The 13,794-nt window shown below is 41.8% G+C and overlaps 2 protein-coding genes across 2 annotated transcripts; one reads left to right on the plus strand and one right to left on the minus strand.

The window, feature by feature from the left end:
* The first annotated feature begins 152 nt into the window (after positions 1-152).
* On the plus strand, positions 153-9,899 carry ranbp9 (RAN binding protein 9). Its single transcript, XM_035536439.1, has 14 exons — positions 153-775; positions 2,627-2,738; positions 2,856-2,908; positions 4,197-4,364; positions 4,921-4,943; positions 5,505-5,689; positions 6,250-6,362; positions 6,507-6,615; positions 6,929-7,083; positions 7,441-7,576; positions 7,803-7,924; positions 8,104-8,255; positions 8,751-8,862; positions 9,508-9,899. The coding sequence occupies exons 1-14, from the start codon at positions 559-561 to the stop codon at positions 9,636-9,638; spliced, it is 1,788 nt and encodes a 595-aa protein (XP_035392332.1). The 5' UTR covers positions 153-558; the 3' UTR covers positions 9,639-9,899.
* Positions 9,900-11,142: 1,243 nt separating this feature from the next.
* On the minus strand, positions 11,143-13,203 carry nol7 (nucleolar protein 7). Its single transcript, XM_027027995.2, has 8 exons — positions 13,030-13,203; positions 12,884-12,944; positions 12,666-12,718; positions 12,555-12,580; positions 12,354-12,411; positions 11,960-12,081; positions 11,740-11,817; positions 11,143-11,650 (listed from the first exon to the last, which is right to left on the minus strand). The coding sequence occupies exons 1-8, from the start codon at positions 13,191-13,193 to the stop codon at positions 11,577-11,579; spliced, it is 636 nt and encodes a 211-aa protein (XP_026883796.1). The 5' UTR covers positions 13,194-13,203; the 3' UTR covers positions 11,143-11,576.
* Positions 13,204-13,794: the final 591 nt, after the last annotated feature.

A 13,794-nucleotide genomic window follows, 5' to 3' on the forward strand; every position in this document is an offset into this window, starting at 1 on the left:
TGATCTGCTTAGAAAAACTAAAAACATTCCCAAAATAAACATGTAATTTTAAATCCATTTCCATGTAAAACGACATTACACAACATGAAAAGAGGACATATGGATAGGTTGTGTCTTCATGTATCAGGTCCTCCAGAAGTGTGACTGGACTCTGCTACAGCCAATCACATTAGAGGATCTCTCACCAACAACAAACAAAAGATCGGGCTAACGTCTATTGCGCTCTGTCGATGTCTTATTTCGGATTATATTATCCGATTAGCCACATATATGTTGTTTTAGATTTCAAGATTTAACTTCTGGATTTGATTTCGTAGCCTTTGTGCATCGACATCCTGGCATAGTTAACATCAAGTAGCTCCTACGCGTTGCTAGCCCAGTCAGGGAGCTATTTGTGGGCTAGCTCCTTGGGCTAGCGAGCTAAAAAAGCAAAGACACCTTACTATTTTGTGTCTTGTGGATCCTGACATTACATATAAATAACAGCTGGATATTAGTAGATAGCTATCCAGCTAAAGGTAGCTGGTAAGCTGTTTGTATTGAAGGAATCTCATCGCAATGTCAGGGCCGTCGTCGGGCTGTGGGTTTCTGATGTCAGTTGTTGTTCACGGGGACTTGGCTCTAAACGAGCAGGAAAAAGAGCTAAACCAGCGGCTTAGACGCCTTTACCCGGCCGTCAACGAACAAGAAACTCCACTGCCGAGATCTTGGAGTCCAAAGGACAAATTCAGCTACATCGGCCTCTCTCAGAACAATCTTCGAGTACATTATAAAGGTAACTTAACCTACAGTGTATCAACAAGAAAGCTAACCTAGATAACCGACCTAGTTGCTATCCAGCTTTTATGTGACAGGCTAGTTGATAAAATGGTAATAATAATAATAATAAATAACAATAACGTTTTCAAACTAACGCTGTTCAGCTAGTGTTGCTTGCTAGGTAGCTACACAAATAGTTTGCCTGTTAATTGGCTAGTACTAGCTAAGCTATGGTTAGCTAGTTAGCTACCTGGCTAATTAGTCAGTCGAAGTAACCTAAAACAGTCGTAATGCCATGACAATTAGCTAGGTTAGCTAACTTAATCGGATATTTGGATAAGGAATTACAGTACCTGAAAATAGGATTGGCTTACATGTCTGACAGCATTGTCATGGCTAAGCTAAGCTAGGTATGACATTTACAACGTTTGCTTTCTGGTGTGGTTTAGCTTCTCTGACTGTTAAAATAGCTAGCCAAATGGCTAGCTGACTAGTCTGTCAGCTCCGTCATGTGTTTAATTTGACGATGTGAACATTTAAGATGCCTACGACAGCTCTTTCTTGCTGGACCGGAGTTTCAGAGCTGGCCATCTAGCTGGAAAATTGGCCAACTACTAAAACTATTCAATGAAGTCCGGAAGTAACTAGCTAGCTAGCTTCTTTGTGGTCTTTTAGCTAGCTGGCTAAACCAGTAGCTAGTTACGTTTCATTACTTTGCTTGACCTAAGAATTCGTTATCTAGATATTTATATACCCGATGAAAACGAGATTGTCGGAGTCCACAGTCAACAGTGGTCATTCTGTAAACATATGCCATCGCTAACTGATTGAACACAGTGGCAAACCAGCCTGCTGAACACGGCATAGTTAGCTTGCTGATGTTGCTTGTGTGCTGACAGGATGAAGCAGACTTCTGCAAATATGGTGCTGCTTTTGTGGGCCCTGTCGTATCAAAGGCGTTAGCTGGTGTCACACCAGCAAGGTAGTTAGCTGACTAGCTGAACGAGTTCTTATGAACTTAGCTGCTACACTTGCTCAAGGGTCATATTGGTTGCATCCGTCTTGTTACAGACAGGCCTCAAATCATGTTTACTCAGTTTTAGCTGCTCACTAGATACCCAGTACCTCGAATAATGGCTTGTTCATTAGCTATTATTGGCAGGACTTTTGTATTTATCTGATGGTTAACATGGTTTCAAGATTCCATTGTTGAGCATTAATACTTTGGTTACAAGCTACTGTTAAATTTACGGTTTTAATGCTGATTTGGTAATTCTAGGTGGTTGACCTTTGGGTTTATGTTTGCCATTTGGTAAATGAAACCCTATTGTTGGAAGCCGGGCAACCTAAAATAACTGAAGATTTAGGGACTTGCACAGCAAGGACATTATCTTGGTAAACATTTTATTGGCATGGAGAAACACTGCAAGGTTAGGGGTCTTTAAACAATTCATGGTAGTCTAATTAGATTTATCGCTACAAAAATACTGCTAAAATGTTATGCCAATGGGTAATATGATTAAGATGTTTTAATTTTAAAAAAAATGTATTTTTTTTTAAAACAGCTTGGCTACTTTTTGTGCCCCTTCCCCCCCTTGATATCTAACCTCTCCCTGACAACCTTATAAGATGTTTTACACTCAGTTAAGGATACATTTTATGCCAGCATTTTTAATTTCCTGTATGTAAGCATAAATACACTGATAATAAACCACACAAGAAAAATAAACACATCCTTACTTCTTTTTCAGACCTTCCAATATTTAAGTAATATTCATATAGTGATTTTAAACAATTAGATCTTCCATTAAGGAATAAAATCCTTGTCCAGGGGTGTTGTAGGTATGTTTCTTTCTCTGATTGTTAGGTCACGGAAAGACCCCTAAAGATGCAGCGTCTGTTCGTGCAACACACCCTATTCCTGCAGCCTGTGGGGTCTACTACTTTGAGGTGAAAATCATCAGTAAAGGAAGAGATGGGTAAGAAATAATGGTATTATATATTATATAATTTGTCTAGTGCAGTGCAGATTTGTACAGTGATTATTGTTGTTTTACCATTCGTGCCTGTATAATTGTCTTTTTGTAAATTGTCAGGTACATGGGAATTGGTCTCTCAGCCCAGGGGGTCAACATGAACAGACTTCCAGGTAAAACAGAATTCTCATATCGAGTGCTTTTGATTCATTGAAGGAGATATTGTTTTCTTTGTCTGTTTAAAACATGTGCACTTGGGCAATGACACACAACTCAGAAGTGTGGTTATTCTTTTAAATGGAAGTTGGTGAGAGCCATGCTGCACTCTCCCTTAGAATGCTATTAATTCAGCTTTTGTGTACTAACCTGTTGCATGTGTAATACTCTGATGGTGAGTTAATGCCCTGTTTTTGGTGTTCTTACTGTATTATTTAATCAGTTGTGCCTTCCATTGTCCATAATTGAAATCTCTGTGAATTCTTTTTTTTTGTATAAAAAATGTAAATGTTATTTACATCTATTTAAACAGTAGACTCATTTCTTGAAATAGAAGTACTAGTGTTCAGATTCTGTGGTTGCTTTCACATATGGTCTGACCTACCTGTTACCTACTTGTTTTGGGACCTTGCTTTAAAAAGAAAATGTGAAATTCAGTTGAAACCTGGCACTTGACAAAAATGTAGTATTGACACATGATGGCTTGGGAGGTGTGAAACCTTTTCCTGGTATGGAAAGAAAAACAGCAGGAAAACCTTGGAATGTTTTCCTTGCTTCCTTGAGCTGAAAATTCTATGCATTGTAAAACAGAAGGGTGTTTTGTATGGTCTGTGCAGCGTACGCAAAGACACAGTTTCGGTGTGAAAGTGTCCTAGATGGTGGTGTTTGGTTTTCATCCACTGTTAGTTATGCCTTTTTCAGTTTTTTAGCAGGCATTATAAGAATTTAGGTTGTAAGGTAATCTTGCATTAGCTGTTTAGAAATGTGTGTTAATATATTTATAATATGTCCCGTGGGTCCAGAGCCCTTTCAGCATGTTCAAGACCTTTGTGTTTACTGAATACCAATAAGAAAAAAATCAGTAGCCTGATTGTCTCTGCTTAAGGCCTGAATACTATAGCTCAAAGTTGTGTGTATTCCATTGGTAAGCCCCACATTGGATGTCCCTCTGTGGTTCATACTGCTGAAAACATTGTGCCTATATGGGTGTGTCCATTGGAGCAACATTTCCCTGTGTTGAAGTGAGAGTCGTGTGTGAGGATCGTATGTTCAGATGGGAGCTACTTGCCACATCGTGGTGACACCCAGTCACTTTTCTACAATCACAGGACGCAGGGTGGGTCCCCTGCAGCCTGTCTGAGAGATAAGAGCTTGCGCCGCACGACCCTGAGGCCTCGTTTCTGCTCGCTCTTCGCTGAAGTTCCCTGAACGCTAAAGTATCTGTCTGTTACCCTATCCTTCTAGGCTGGGACAAACACTCGTATGGTTACCACGGCGACGACGGGCACTCTTTCTGCTCCTCGGGCACGGGGCAGCCCTACGGGCCCACATTCACGACAGGCGACGTGATTGGCTGCTGCGTCAACCTCATCAACAACACCTGCTTCTACACAAAGAATGGCCACAGTCTAGGTTAGAAACACAACAGTCTGTATGACGCACAGCTTTGGCACTGCCTTCGAGTCTGAGCGCTGACCTTAGACGCACACTGTTGCTTTTTCCTCGCCGAGTATTGTGTTCCCTCTTTCTTCCTGTAATTATAGACCTACCTCACTGACATGCCTGAACTATCTGCCATACAAAAAATAATTTCAAATTTTGCATTCAAAAACATACAGTGAATTAGAAGTATATGTTCTAGAGTAAAGGGCTTCTTCAGTAAACTTGTCTTTAATCTGGGATTCATCCCCAACCTAAATCTACAAAAATAATTAATAGGAGAGTGCAAAGCTAATTCTGGCAGAAAGGAAACCTTTGGCTAATATTTAATGAGTGTATCGTGCTTTTTTTTAACTTGCAAAAAAGACTTTAGTTGGATCTTATTGCTGTAAATTCGTTCTGAGGGCTATTTTGTTGGATTATTTGAAAGTGTTATTACATCTTAATAATATTATCTGATTCATATGACAGCGATAATTGTTAAATGCATGTAGAAGTAAGTGTATTAATATGTTATTCTTTTTTCCAGGTATAGCTTTTACCGATTTACCAGTAAGTGTCTTTGCCCCCTTTTGTCAAATGTTTCATTCTCAAACCATTTAAATGCACTTTTATTATAGAATTTACATCCTAAATGTTGACTTTTTTTTTTTTCTTTGGCCATCTCATTTACCAGTTGTGCGGTGGCCCTGAGCTTTCTATCTGTATGTCTCACAACATTTTTAGAGTCAGTTCTTTCATGGAGACCGAGATTTTGCTAAAGCAGTCGTGGGCCTTATGCATTTCATTGGCCACCAGAACAGAGCTCTGTTTTGGTCTAAAACAATAATCCATTGAGGCAGCTGAGGAGAAAACAGAGCTGGCATGCGTCCAGCATTCATGTTTCCCTGAGTGTGGCTTCCAAATGTGGTGATTTCCCAGCTTCGACCTTTATTTTTATTCTTCCGTGAACACTGGCTCCCAGGGATATTTCTGCTGCTCTCACACAGCAGCCAGTTTAGACTGTACTTTCTACTTTTACCTACATTAACCCCAACTTAAAACATACATATGTGAGGCTTTGCTTTGGAGTACATTGAGCATTTTTCTCTGTACAATGTGTTCCTTCCCCAGCCTAACCTGTACCCGACAGTGGGTCTGCAGACCCCAGGGGAGGTGGTGGATGCCAACTTTGGGCAGCATCCGTTTGTCTTTGACATTGAGGACTACATGCGCGAGTGGAGAACCAAGATCCAGGCCCAGATCGAGCGTTTCCCCATCGGCGAACGGGAGGGCGAGTGGCAGGCCATGATCCAGAAGTGTGTCTTTATGTGTTCCTTTCATGACCCTAGGGACAGAGCACGATAGCAATAGAAATTTATTTATATAGTACATTTGAAGATCAAAGTGCTAGAACAAATGTAGGACAATAAAATGCTGCAAATAAAATAAAACACAATAAAACAAAAATAAAAACATAACAAAGCCCCAGAACAACAGCAAACATCTTACATGCAAGCCTAAAGAACTGTCCTCAGCCATAATTTAAAAACAGCCAGAGAGGCTGCATCCCAATGTGAAACGATGCTGTTTTACCTCTGCTTTTATGCTAAATTAATGCTTTATATAACACTAAAATAACCAGGGAATAAAACATAGCAGAGAGGAACAAAATGGCTTCCAATTAAAACTCTCAACACAGACAGATTATTCAGGAAGACTAAACCAGCAAAAAAGAAAATCTAAAATCAGACATATGAAGTGAACCGTGAAAGTGCACAGCAAAGGCAGGGCAGCTGTTCTAGGATCCCAGGTCCCTCGGGTGGCTTTGTTCCAGTGTAACTCTGGCCCGGGTGTGACCTCTGCTCTGTGTTGGCAGGATGGTGGCATCCTACCTGGTCCACCATAGCTACTGCGCCACTGCCGAAGCCTTCGCCAAGTCCACGGAGCAGGCCGTTCACGAGGAGCTGGCCTCCATCAAAAACAGACAGAGTGAGTGCGCCCCCCCCCCCCCCCCCCCCCCCAAACATGTCACCGCACCTTATGCTCTTCCCAGCTGATTCTGCCACTAAGTGTGGGATAGATGGTGCACTATTGGTGTTTGGTCTCACTGCTGTGCCCCACGCCTTGTTGCAGGGATCCAGAAGCTGGTCCTGTCCGGCCGTATGGGTGAGGCCATAGAGACCACCCAGCAGCTCTACCCCAGCCTGCTGGAAAGAAACCCTGACCTCCTGTTCATGTTAAAGTAAGTGTCAGATTTAGAGTGATGAGGAGAGTGGGTAGCAGTGGTGTGCAGTCTGGCCCTTCTATCCCTTCACAGAAGGTGTAACAACAAAGTGGATGTAAATGTATTCATATAGGCTATTTTACATGTCCTTGAATATATATTTCATACATATTCATGGTTACTATAGGATGCATTTCTGTCAGATGGAACTAATTCAAAGGGGTGGGAGGGGTTTATGCAAAAGGGGTAACCAGTAGTGGTGGAAGGGTAGAGGGGCAAATATATGACTCGTGCTCTCTCTCTCTCTCTCTTTCCCTCTATCTCTGTGCAGAGTCAGGCAGTTCATAGAGATGGTGAATGGGACTGACAGTGAGGTGCGCTGTCTTGGTGGGCGTAGCCCTAAATCCCAGGATAGCTATCCTGGCTCACCCAGACTCTTCAATAGCCCCACCCACAAACCTTCTGGTTCTCAGGCCTACCTGACAGGTATTACACAATGAACATTTTATTTATATATATATATATATATATATAATATAAAAACGTATATAGCAGAGATCACCTCTGACCTTCTGTAGCTACATAAGGCACTCTTCAACTGTATTAAAATCTCATGACAAATGTATAATAATAATATTGAAGATAACTATTTATATCGTACCTTTCATACATATAAATGCAGCTCATTTACAATATACTTTATACATAAATATAACATTAAGAATAGAAATGAAAGTGTGAATAAGTGTAAATAAAGCAGTATAGGAACACAAATGAAAATGAGTATGCAAGTTGGTCTGCAGATCTCATGGCAATGTTTTTATGGCATGCTTCCATAAACAGGTTTTGATGGCAACTGCTGTAACGGAGTTTTGTCCAGTAAAGGCCACTCCTCAGCTCATAGCCACAAGCCGTGTCCTGTAACCAGTGGCGATCTCGCTGTCCTGAACGGCAGCCGTACCCAGCAGGCCGGACTAAGGTACAGCGTCATCGCCGCTGCACAATCTGCAGCCCTGTGAGAGGGGGCTGGCCTACTCTTCACATGGTTCACCTTTATGTTCACCTGGCTGGAAACACTGTGATTTTGAGTGTGTTATTAATACAGTAACATTAACGGTGGCTTTCTGATTGCTTGGTATCAGTGACTTGGCAGGTTAAGCTGGTTATTTGTGCACCTGCTAATGGGACTTTGTGTTGTGTTGCAGTAATGAAGTGGAGATGGAGGTGGATCATATCTCTAATGGGGTGTCAGAGTCCTCCTCCAATGGCTTCCTTAATGGAAGCTCCACACACGGAGCAGAAGTCGAGGACTGCGACGCAGAGATGGGTGAGCCCGATTAACAGAATACGGTTTCAGTTGCAGCGGTTTTCTGGTATATAAAATGCTGCTCGGAGCACTCTAATAACTTGCTAATGAAACAAAGCACAGGCCAACAGCAAACAGAAGTTTGAGTTGCCCAGTGCGTTTGTCATTAGCACTTCACCTCGCCTGTGCTTTACCCACAGAAGTGGAGTCGGTCCAGTCCAAGCGGCAGCTGTGCGGGGGGAGCCAGGCCGCCATCGAGAGGATGATCCACTTTGGCCGAGAGCTCCAGAGCATGAGCGAACACCTCCGCCGAGAACGGGGCAAGAGCTCGGCCAATAAGAAGATGCTTAAGGTAATGGAGTCATCTGTGTGCCGCTGTTCACTGAGTGGCCGTGTGCTGGGTATATGGATGAATGAATGTACTGCCTTAGGTACGTTTGGGTGCCACAGTAGCAAACGTTTAGAGTGCAGGGATAAAAAGCTATTACACAAATACAATACTTACTGTAAATGTCATATATATGTAAAATATATCTGCAGTACAGCTCTACTACCCAACTTTAAAGGTGCTTAATTACAACTTGTGGTATCAAGGCCAAAAACAAAAGCCTTTGAGAAACAGGTTAATCAGGGATACATTAGCAAATAGGAAATTGCATTTTGCATGTGAAAATAAGGCAGGTGGTTAGGTCGCGTATTTTGCTCAATAAGCAGGTTTGCTCAACAATTGATTTTAAGACAAAACAAAGCAAGATTTGCATTTGCTGCAGAGTGAGAATGCAGTGCTGTTGCAGGCAAGGTTTGTGGTACATTTGGGTGATTTTGTTTTCCTGTTGTCCTTGTGCAGGACGCGTTCAGCTTGCTGGCGTACTCAGACCCTTGGAGTAGCCCTGTGGGCTACCAGCTGGACTCTATCCAGAGAGAGCCTGTCTGCTCCACGCTCAACAGTGCAATACTAGGTACAAACGCATAAGGCCCATTCACAGAATAAAACTTAAAAATGTTTTTTTTTTTTTAAATGTCCCAATCCCCTACCGAATGCTCTTTGTGAGATGACAGTAGAGCAGAGCTCATTAGTTCCTAAATGGGCGATTGTTTCTGAACAAGCTTTTGAAGAGTCTTCGTAGCCCAGGCCTCTTGCCAGATTGGTCAATATCCAACAATTGTGGTAGTGTGTTTTCTTAAAGACACAACAAGTGCATGGTGCATGCTGGCTGAAGATGTTCAATTGGCCTTGCCAACAACACTGGCACGCTGACCTCCATTCTTTACTTATTACACATGTAGCAAAGATCACATGAGCAAAAGGCAAAACAAAAACATGCACAACCCAAAACAAAGGTGGAAAAATATAGGGAGTTAAATACTTCCGTTAAAATCTCCGTTATCCATTCACCTTTTAAATGGCTTTCTTAGTTCTGGTCAAATTTGTCAGCTATACACAGACATGTGTGGAAAGCATGCTTTTTGTTCTTTCTGATCACATCCATATTATCCCAACATTCAGCAAATTTGGTAACAATGAAAATTATCTATGCTGTTGAGAGCTTCAAAGAGCTGAGTGCCAAACATTAAATGCTCATCTTAACGTGTGTGTGCTGCAGAGACTCATAACCTGCCGAAGCAGCCTCCTCTGGCCCAGGCGGTGGGCCAGGCAGCTCAGTGTCTGGCTCTTATGGCACGCACGGGCATTGGCTCGTGTGCCTTCTCCTCTGTGGACGACTACCTGCACTAGCAGCGGCGGAGAGGCGGTCCTCCGCGCGGCCGCGCCGTCCCAGCTCCGCCCGCTGTCCCCAGTAACGGGCCAGGCCATGAACCTCAGCCTGGGGCACCCAGTCTCCATGCACCCCACACATCATGGCTCTCTTCACGAGACTGGACCCTCTACAGCCCAGGCTCCCCACACCTAAGGACATGTTGGGGCAGGATCCGTCAGGCCGACCCGGTTCCCAAACCATTTTTTTTTTTTTTTGCTTTGTTCAGTTTTGATTTTAGAGGGGAGGGAGGGGTGAGGGAGGGTGAGGGAGGTTGTTTTGGGTGGGTGGGTGATGCAGGCTCTGATTGATTGGTTCCTAGTTTACAAGGCATGAGGCAAATTATTCTGATTATAATTAATGTTTATCATTAAACTTGCATATAAGATATATTTGTTCTTGAGTGAAAGCTGGCTAAGTAAGCACGACGGTCCCAGTACAAAAACACCCTGCTGTTTGTAAGGTGTCAGCTTGTGTACTTGTTACCATTAACCCTTTTTTTAAATTATATTAACATGCAGAGTGGAATATTTTAGTTACCTAAAGGAAAACAAAAAAAGAAAAAAAGAAACGCAGTCTAACACTGCTGGACTCTTCTATAGTGGTGGTAATTAGCATAGAGAGTTAGTGTGAGCTGTATATGAGTTAAGCCCTTCTTTGTGCAAGTGCACCCTCCCTCTGCCAACTGCACAGCAGGTTTGATGCAACGTTTGGACACTTCACTTTGTAGCTGTAATCGATGTCTATGGCTCTTTCCATCAGCCTGCTCGGTCCCATCTGAACTGTCCTCATCCAGTCGCTGCTCACTCGCACTCTCGTTTCTGTAAAGCAACGGCTCTGCGACAGCCACCTGAGCCTGTGTTTGTCAACTGCCTCTGAGCGACAGTGCTGATGCCAGCTCAGCTCCCCTTGCGTAAATTTGCAAGAAGAGAAAGGGAGAAAATGTTTCTAGATCAGCGGTCTCATTTGGAGAAGTGGTAAATATGGCCCCTAGGGTCACATTTGGTCCAAAAGTGGCAAGTCTGCATCTGGTTTTGTGCCGTGGTTTACCAGCCAGCCCTACTCACCATCAGTACATTCAAAACAAGGAGAATGATGCAGTATTGTTCAACAGCACTGTCTTATCATTTTTCAGTAATAAAAATATAAATACCAAGGTGGATAAGTCATGTCTAAGGATTGTTTTTCTAAATTCCCAAAAGTGCATTTGTTAAACAATTTGATTGCATATTGGAGTTAAAATGTGTCCGTTTTGCATGTCACTGGTTGTGGACCAATTTTAATGTGGATGCATGTTACGACAAAGGCTGTTTCTGGGTAATTTTGTAATTATTACACAGTAACCTCCACAAGTACCACTTCCACTGGAGCAGATGTCATGCTGAATTGTAAATACCATTATGGGCTGCACACATTAAATCTATTGTTACTGACAACTGTTCCAACGCCATGAATTCAGTTGTCACAAAATATTCATACCAGGTATTCAGATTCACTATGAAACAATGTCATTTATTTTTTCCATACATAATGTAAAGTGAACATACATTACTTAAATACATTTAGCATCTGTCGGCAGACACATGAACAACTGAACTGGGATAGGATGGGTGACTCGTAACCAAAGCAACTCAACTTTGAGTCTTAGAGCCAGTTTCATGTTACAGAGGGACACATTTTGAAACTTTTTTCCCCCAGTTTTGTGCTCTCCAAGATCAGCAAGGCTTTCACTTAGCCTCAAATTAAAAAAAAAAAAAACACCAATTCCAAGAGTTTCTTTGTCCACATTGGCTCTGTGGCAGCTCTGACTCGCTTGTCTGCAGACCTCCATCTACAGATGTGCTGAACTGAGCAGCAGGCGAGACAGGCTGACGTCGTGCTGCTGTCACCTCTACATGCCCATAACTACACTGCGGCTCTCAGCTGGGAATCAGCTTCTGCTTGCGAATGAACCTCTTGTTGGTCCTCTCTGCCTTGGCTTTCTGTTCAGCTCCTGAGAGGACACAGCGACCGTCACGCTTTTAACTCACGACTGATCGTTTTTTAGAAGGGGAGTGCTTCCTAAGCCACAATTAAACTCACCCAATTTCTTATTCACAAATTGTACAGCTGCTCCTTGATTGAGACCCCGTTTCCTCTCAAGGGATAGAACCTGAGCATCTGAAAGACATTGCATTGGTGAACAACATTCACATTGGCAATGGTCAAATGCATTGTGTTGTGCTATGCAGCAGAGAAGTTATTTTAGCCACATTAAAACAAATGCATAGTGGTTGTAACTGACAGGCAGTTGTGTTCTTACTGGTTGTTCTCTGCGTTCCTGGTCCATAGAGACGTGCATGAACAAAGTCCATTGCTGACTGCTGCAGGGAGTAGGCAGTGGATCTATCCTTTACCCACATCACACTGCAGTTGCCTTGCAAACTAGAGCCAGCCACAGGATGGTACCGTAAATTACATTTGCAGTTAGTATTTACACCCAAGCAGTGATGTGAGCAGTCACTTTCACGCTCGAGCTAATGTGAGTAACAGGATATGAAGGTTAAGTAAGAATTGCCTTAGTCATGTGATATTGCCACAGTTATTAAAACCCAACCCCTAACATAACTGGCAATTTGATTCAGTTTCAACACTTAGCCATCTTTGTGAATCCACACATTAATAGTCAAATAGTTCATCAGAAAACATGATTCTACCTTTTAGACACTCTGGCTGGCTTTTTCACCTCTGCTTTCTTCTCTGTGTCCTCCTCATCTACAGAAGGAGACAAGGCATTATATATAAACATAAACAAACAGAACACAACAAATCAATAAAATGTACAACCCAACTAGCCAATACATTAAGATCCCAAAGAAAGACAGCCAGAAAATGTGTTAAACTGAAAGGAGTTTTACCTTTTTCATCTGAAGGCTTCGGTTGTCTAATGAGCAGTTAAACAAGAGTTAGATATGTGTATAAATGTATGTGGTACGTAAACATATTTTGTATCACAGAGAGACACCTACTTCTGAGGCACCGTTTCAAGTTCTTCTAAAAGCGTTTGTGGAAGTCGCTTTTCCTTAAAAACATTAAAATGTTTTCCTTAAAAACATTATTGTGTGAGAAATGAAGCGAAAAGTCTGATTTCATATACCACCAGAATTCCTTCCATGTTAGGTTAGTTGACTTAATAAATCCACCAGCGAAAGAAGCATGTAACAGCTTGCCATGCAAAGCTCCGTACCTTTTGTTTTTGGAAAAACAGCTGTCTTTTCCTTCTCTTCTCCTTCAGCTGCTCCTTTCCCCTGATGACAAACATAGATAATAAACTCGCCTTGCCATGCTAATGAGTTAGCAACGAGACGGCGAACGTTTACCAGAGGTGAATACCTTTTGACCGACTCTAATGCATCCTTCATGCTCTTGAGTGCGACAGTCTTCGAGGCATCAAAAGCGACTTCCTCGGGCCCTTCATCTTCACTCGATGCAGACATTTGTCCGATAGTTATTTCTTCTAAGTTGGAGTGCGACACCCCACGTTGCTGTGCCGCCATATTTTAGATGACAACTCTATAGAAATAACAAAGACAAAGCGCTTGTATCAAAATCGAAAAAGAATAAAAGTTTCGCCACCTATCGCATGGGAGGGATATGTCTTCGAAACTGGTAAACAAGCCGTTTTGCTAAATTTATCGCATAGTAAACTGATAGATCCGATCTATATATATATATATATATATATATATATATATATATATATATATATATATATATATATATATATATATAAATAAATATATATATATATAAATAAATTTTTGGGCCGAGACGGGTTATTTTCTTTTAACCGCAGGAAAATCTCAATAGCGGTCTTCTTCTGGATGTTTGTCGCTTTATTGCAGCTTACTGTAGAGCCCATTGGCGTTACATTTGTTCCTACAACCTTTCACGTTTCGGAAATGGCCTAATTAAAATGAAAGGAAATGAAAAGAAAAATAAAGTTTAGCTATGCCCTGCTAGCTTCACGATCAATTAGGTTGTTAGACATTGCTAGAATTTAATCTAAGTTTATCATGTTAAAGAATAAAAGTCATGCATTCAAAAACGGCACTTGAGTTAAACTATTAAAACTACTTGAAGTAAAATTTATTTAAG

The sequence above is a fragment of the Electrophorus electricus genome, chromosome 18, assembly GCF_013358815.1.
Source record: "Electrophorus electricus isolate fEleEle1 chromosome 18, fEleEle1.pri, whole genome shotgun sequence".
Lineage (NCBI taxonomy): Eukaryota > Metazoa > Chordata > Actinopteri > Gymnotiformes > Gymnotidae > Electrophorus > Electrophorus electricus.

Coding starts and splice junctions, on each gene's coding strand:
- ranbp9 (XM_035536439.1), top strand. CDS start 559: ATGTCAGGGCCGTCGTCGGGCTGTGGGTTTCTGATGTCAGTTGTTGTT. Junction 2,909..4,196: donor CAACATGAACAGACTTCCAG/GTAAAACAGAAT, acceptor CTATCCTTCTAG/GCTGGGACAAACACTCGTAT. Junction 6,363..6,506: donor CTCCATCAAAAACAGACAGA/GTGAGTGCGCCC, acceptor GCCTTGTTGCAG/GGATCCAGAAGCTGGTCCTG.
- nol7 (XM_027027995.2), bottom strand. CDS start 13,193: ATGGCGGCACAGCAACGTGGGGTGTCGCACTCCAACTTAGAAGAAATA. Junction 12,412..12,554: donor GAAGCCTTCAGATGAAAAAG/GTAAAACTCCTT, acceptor CTCCTTCTGTAG/ATGAGGAGGACACAGAGAAG. Junction 11,818..11,959: donor AGGAACGCAGAGAACAACCA/GTAAGAACACAA, acceptor AATGTCTTTCAG/ATGCTCAGGTTCTATCCCTT.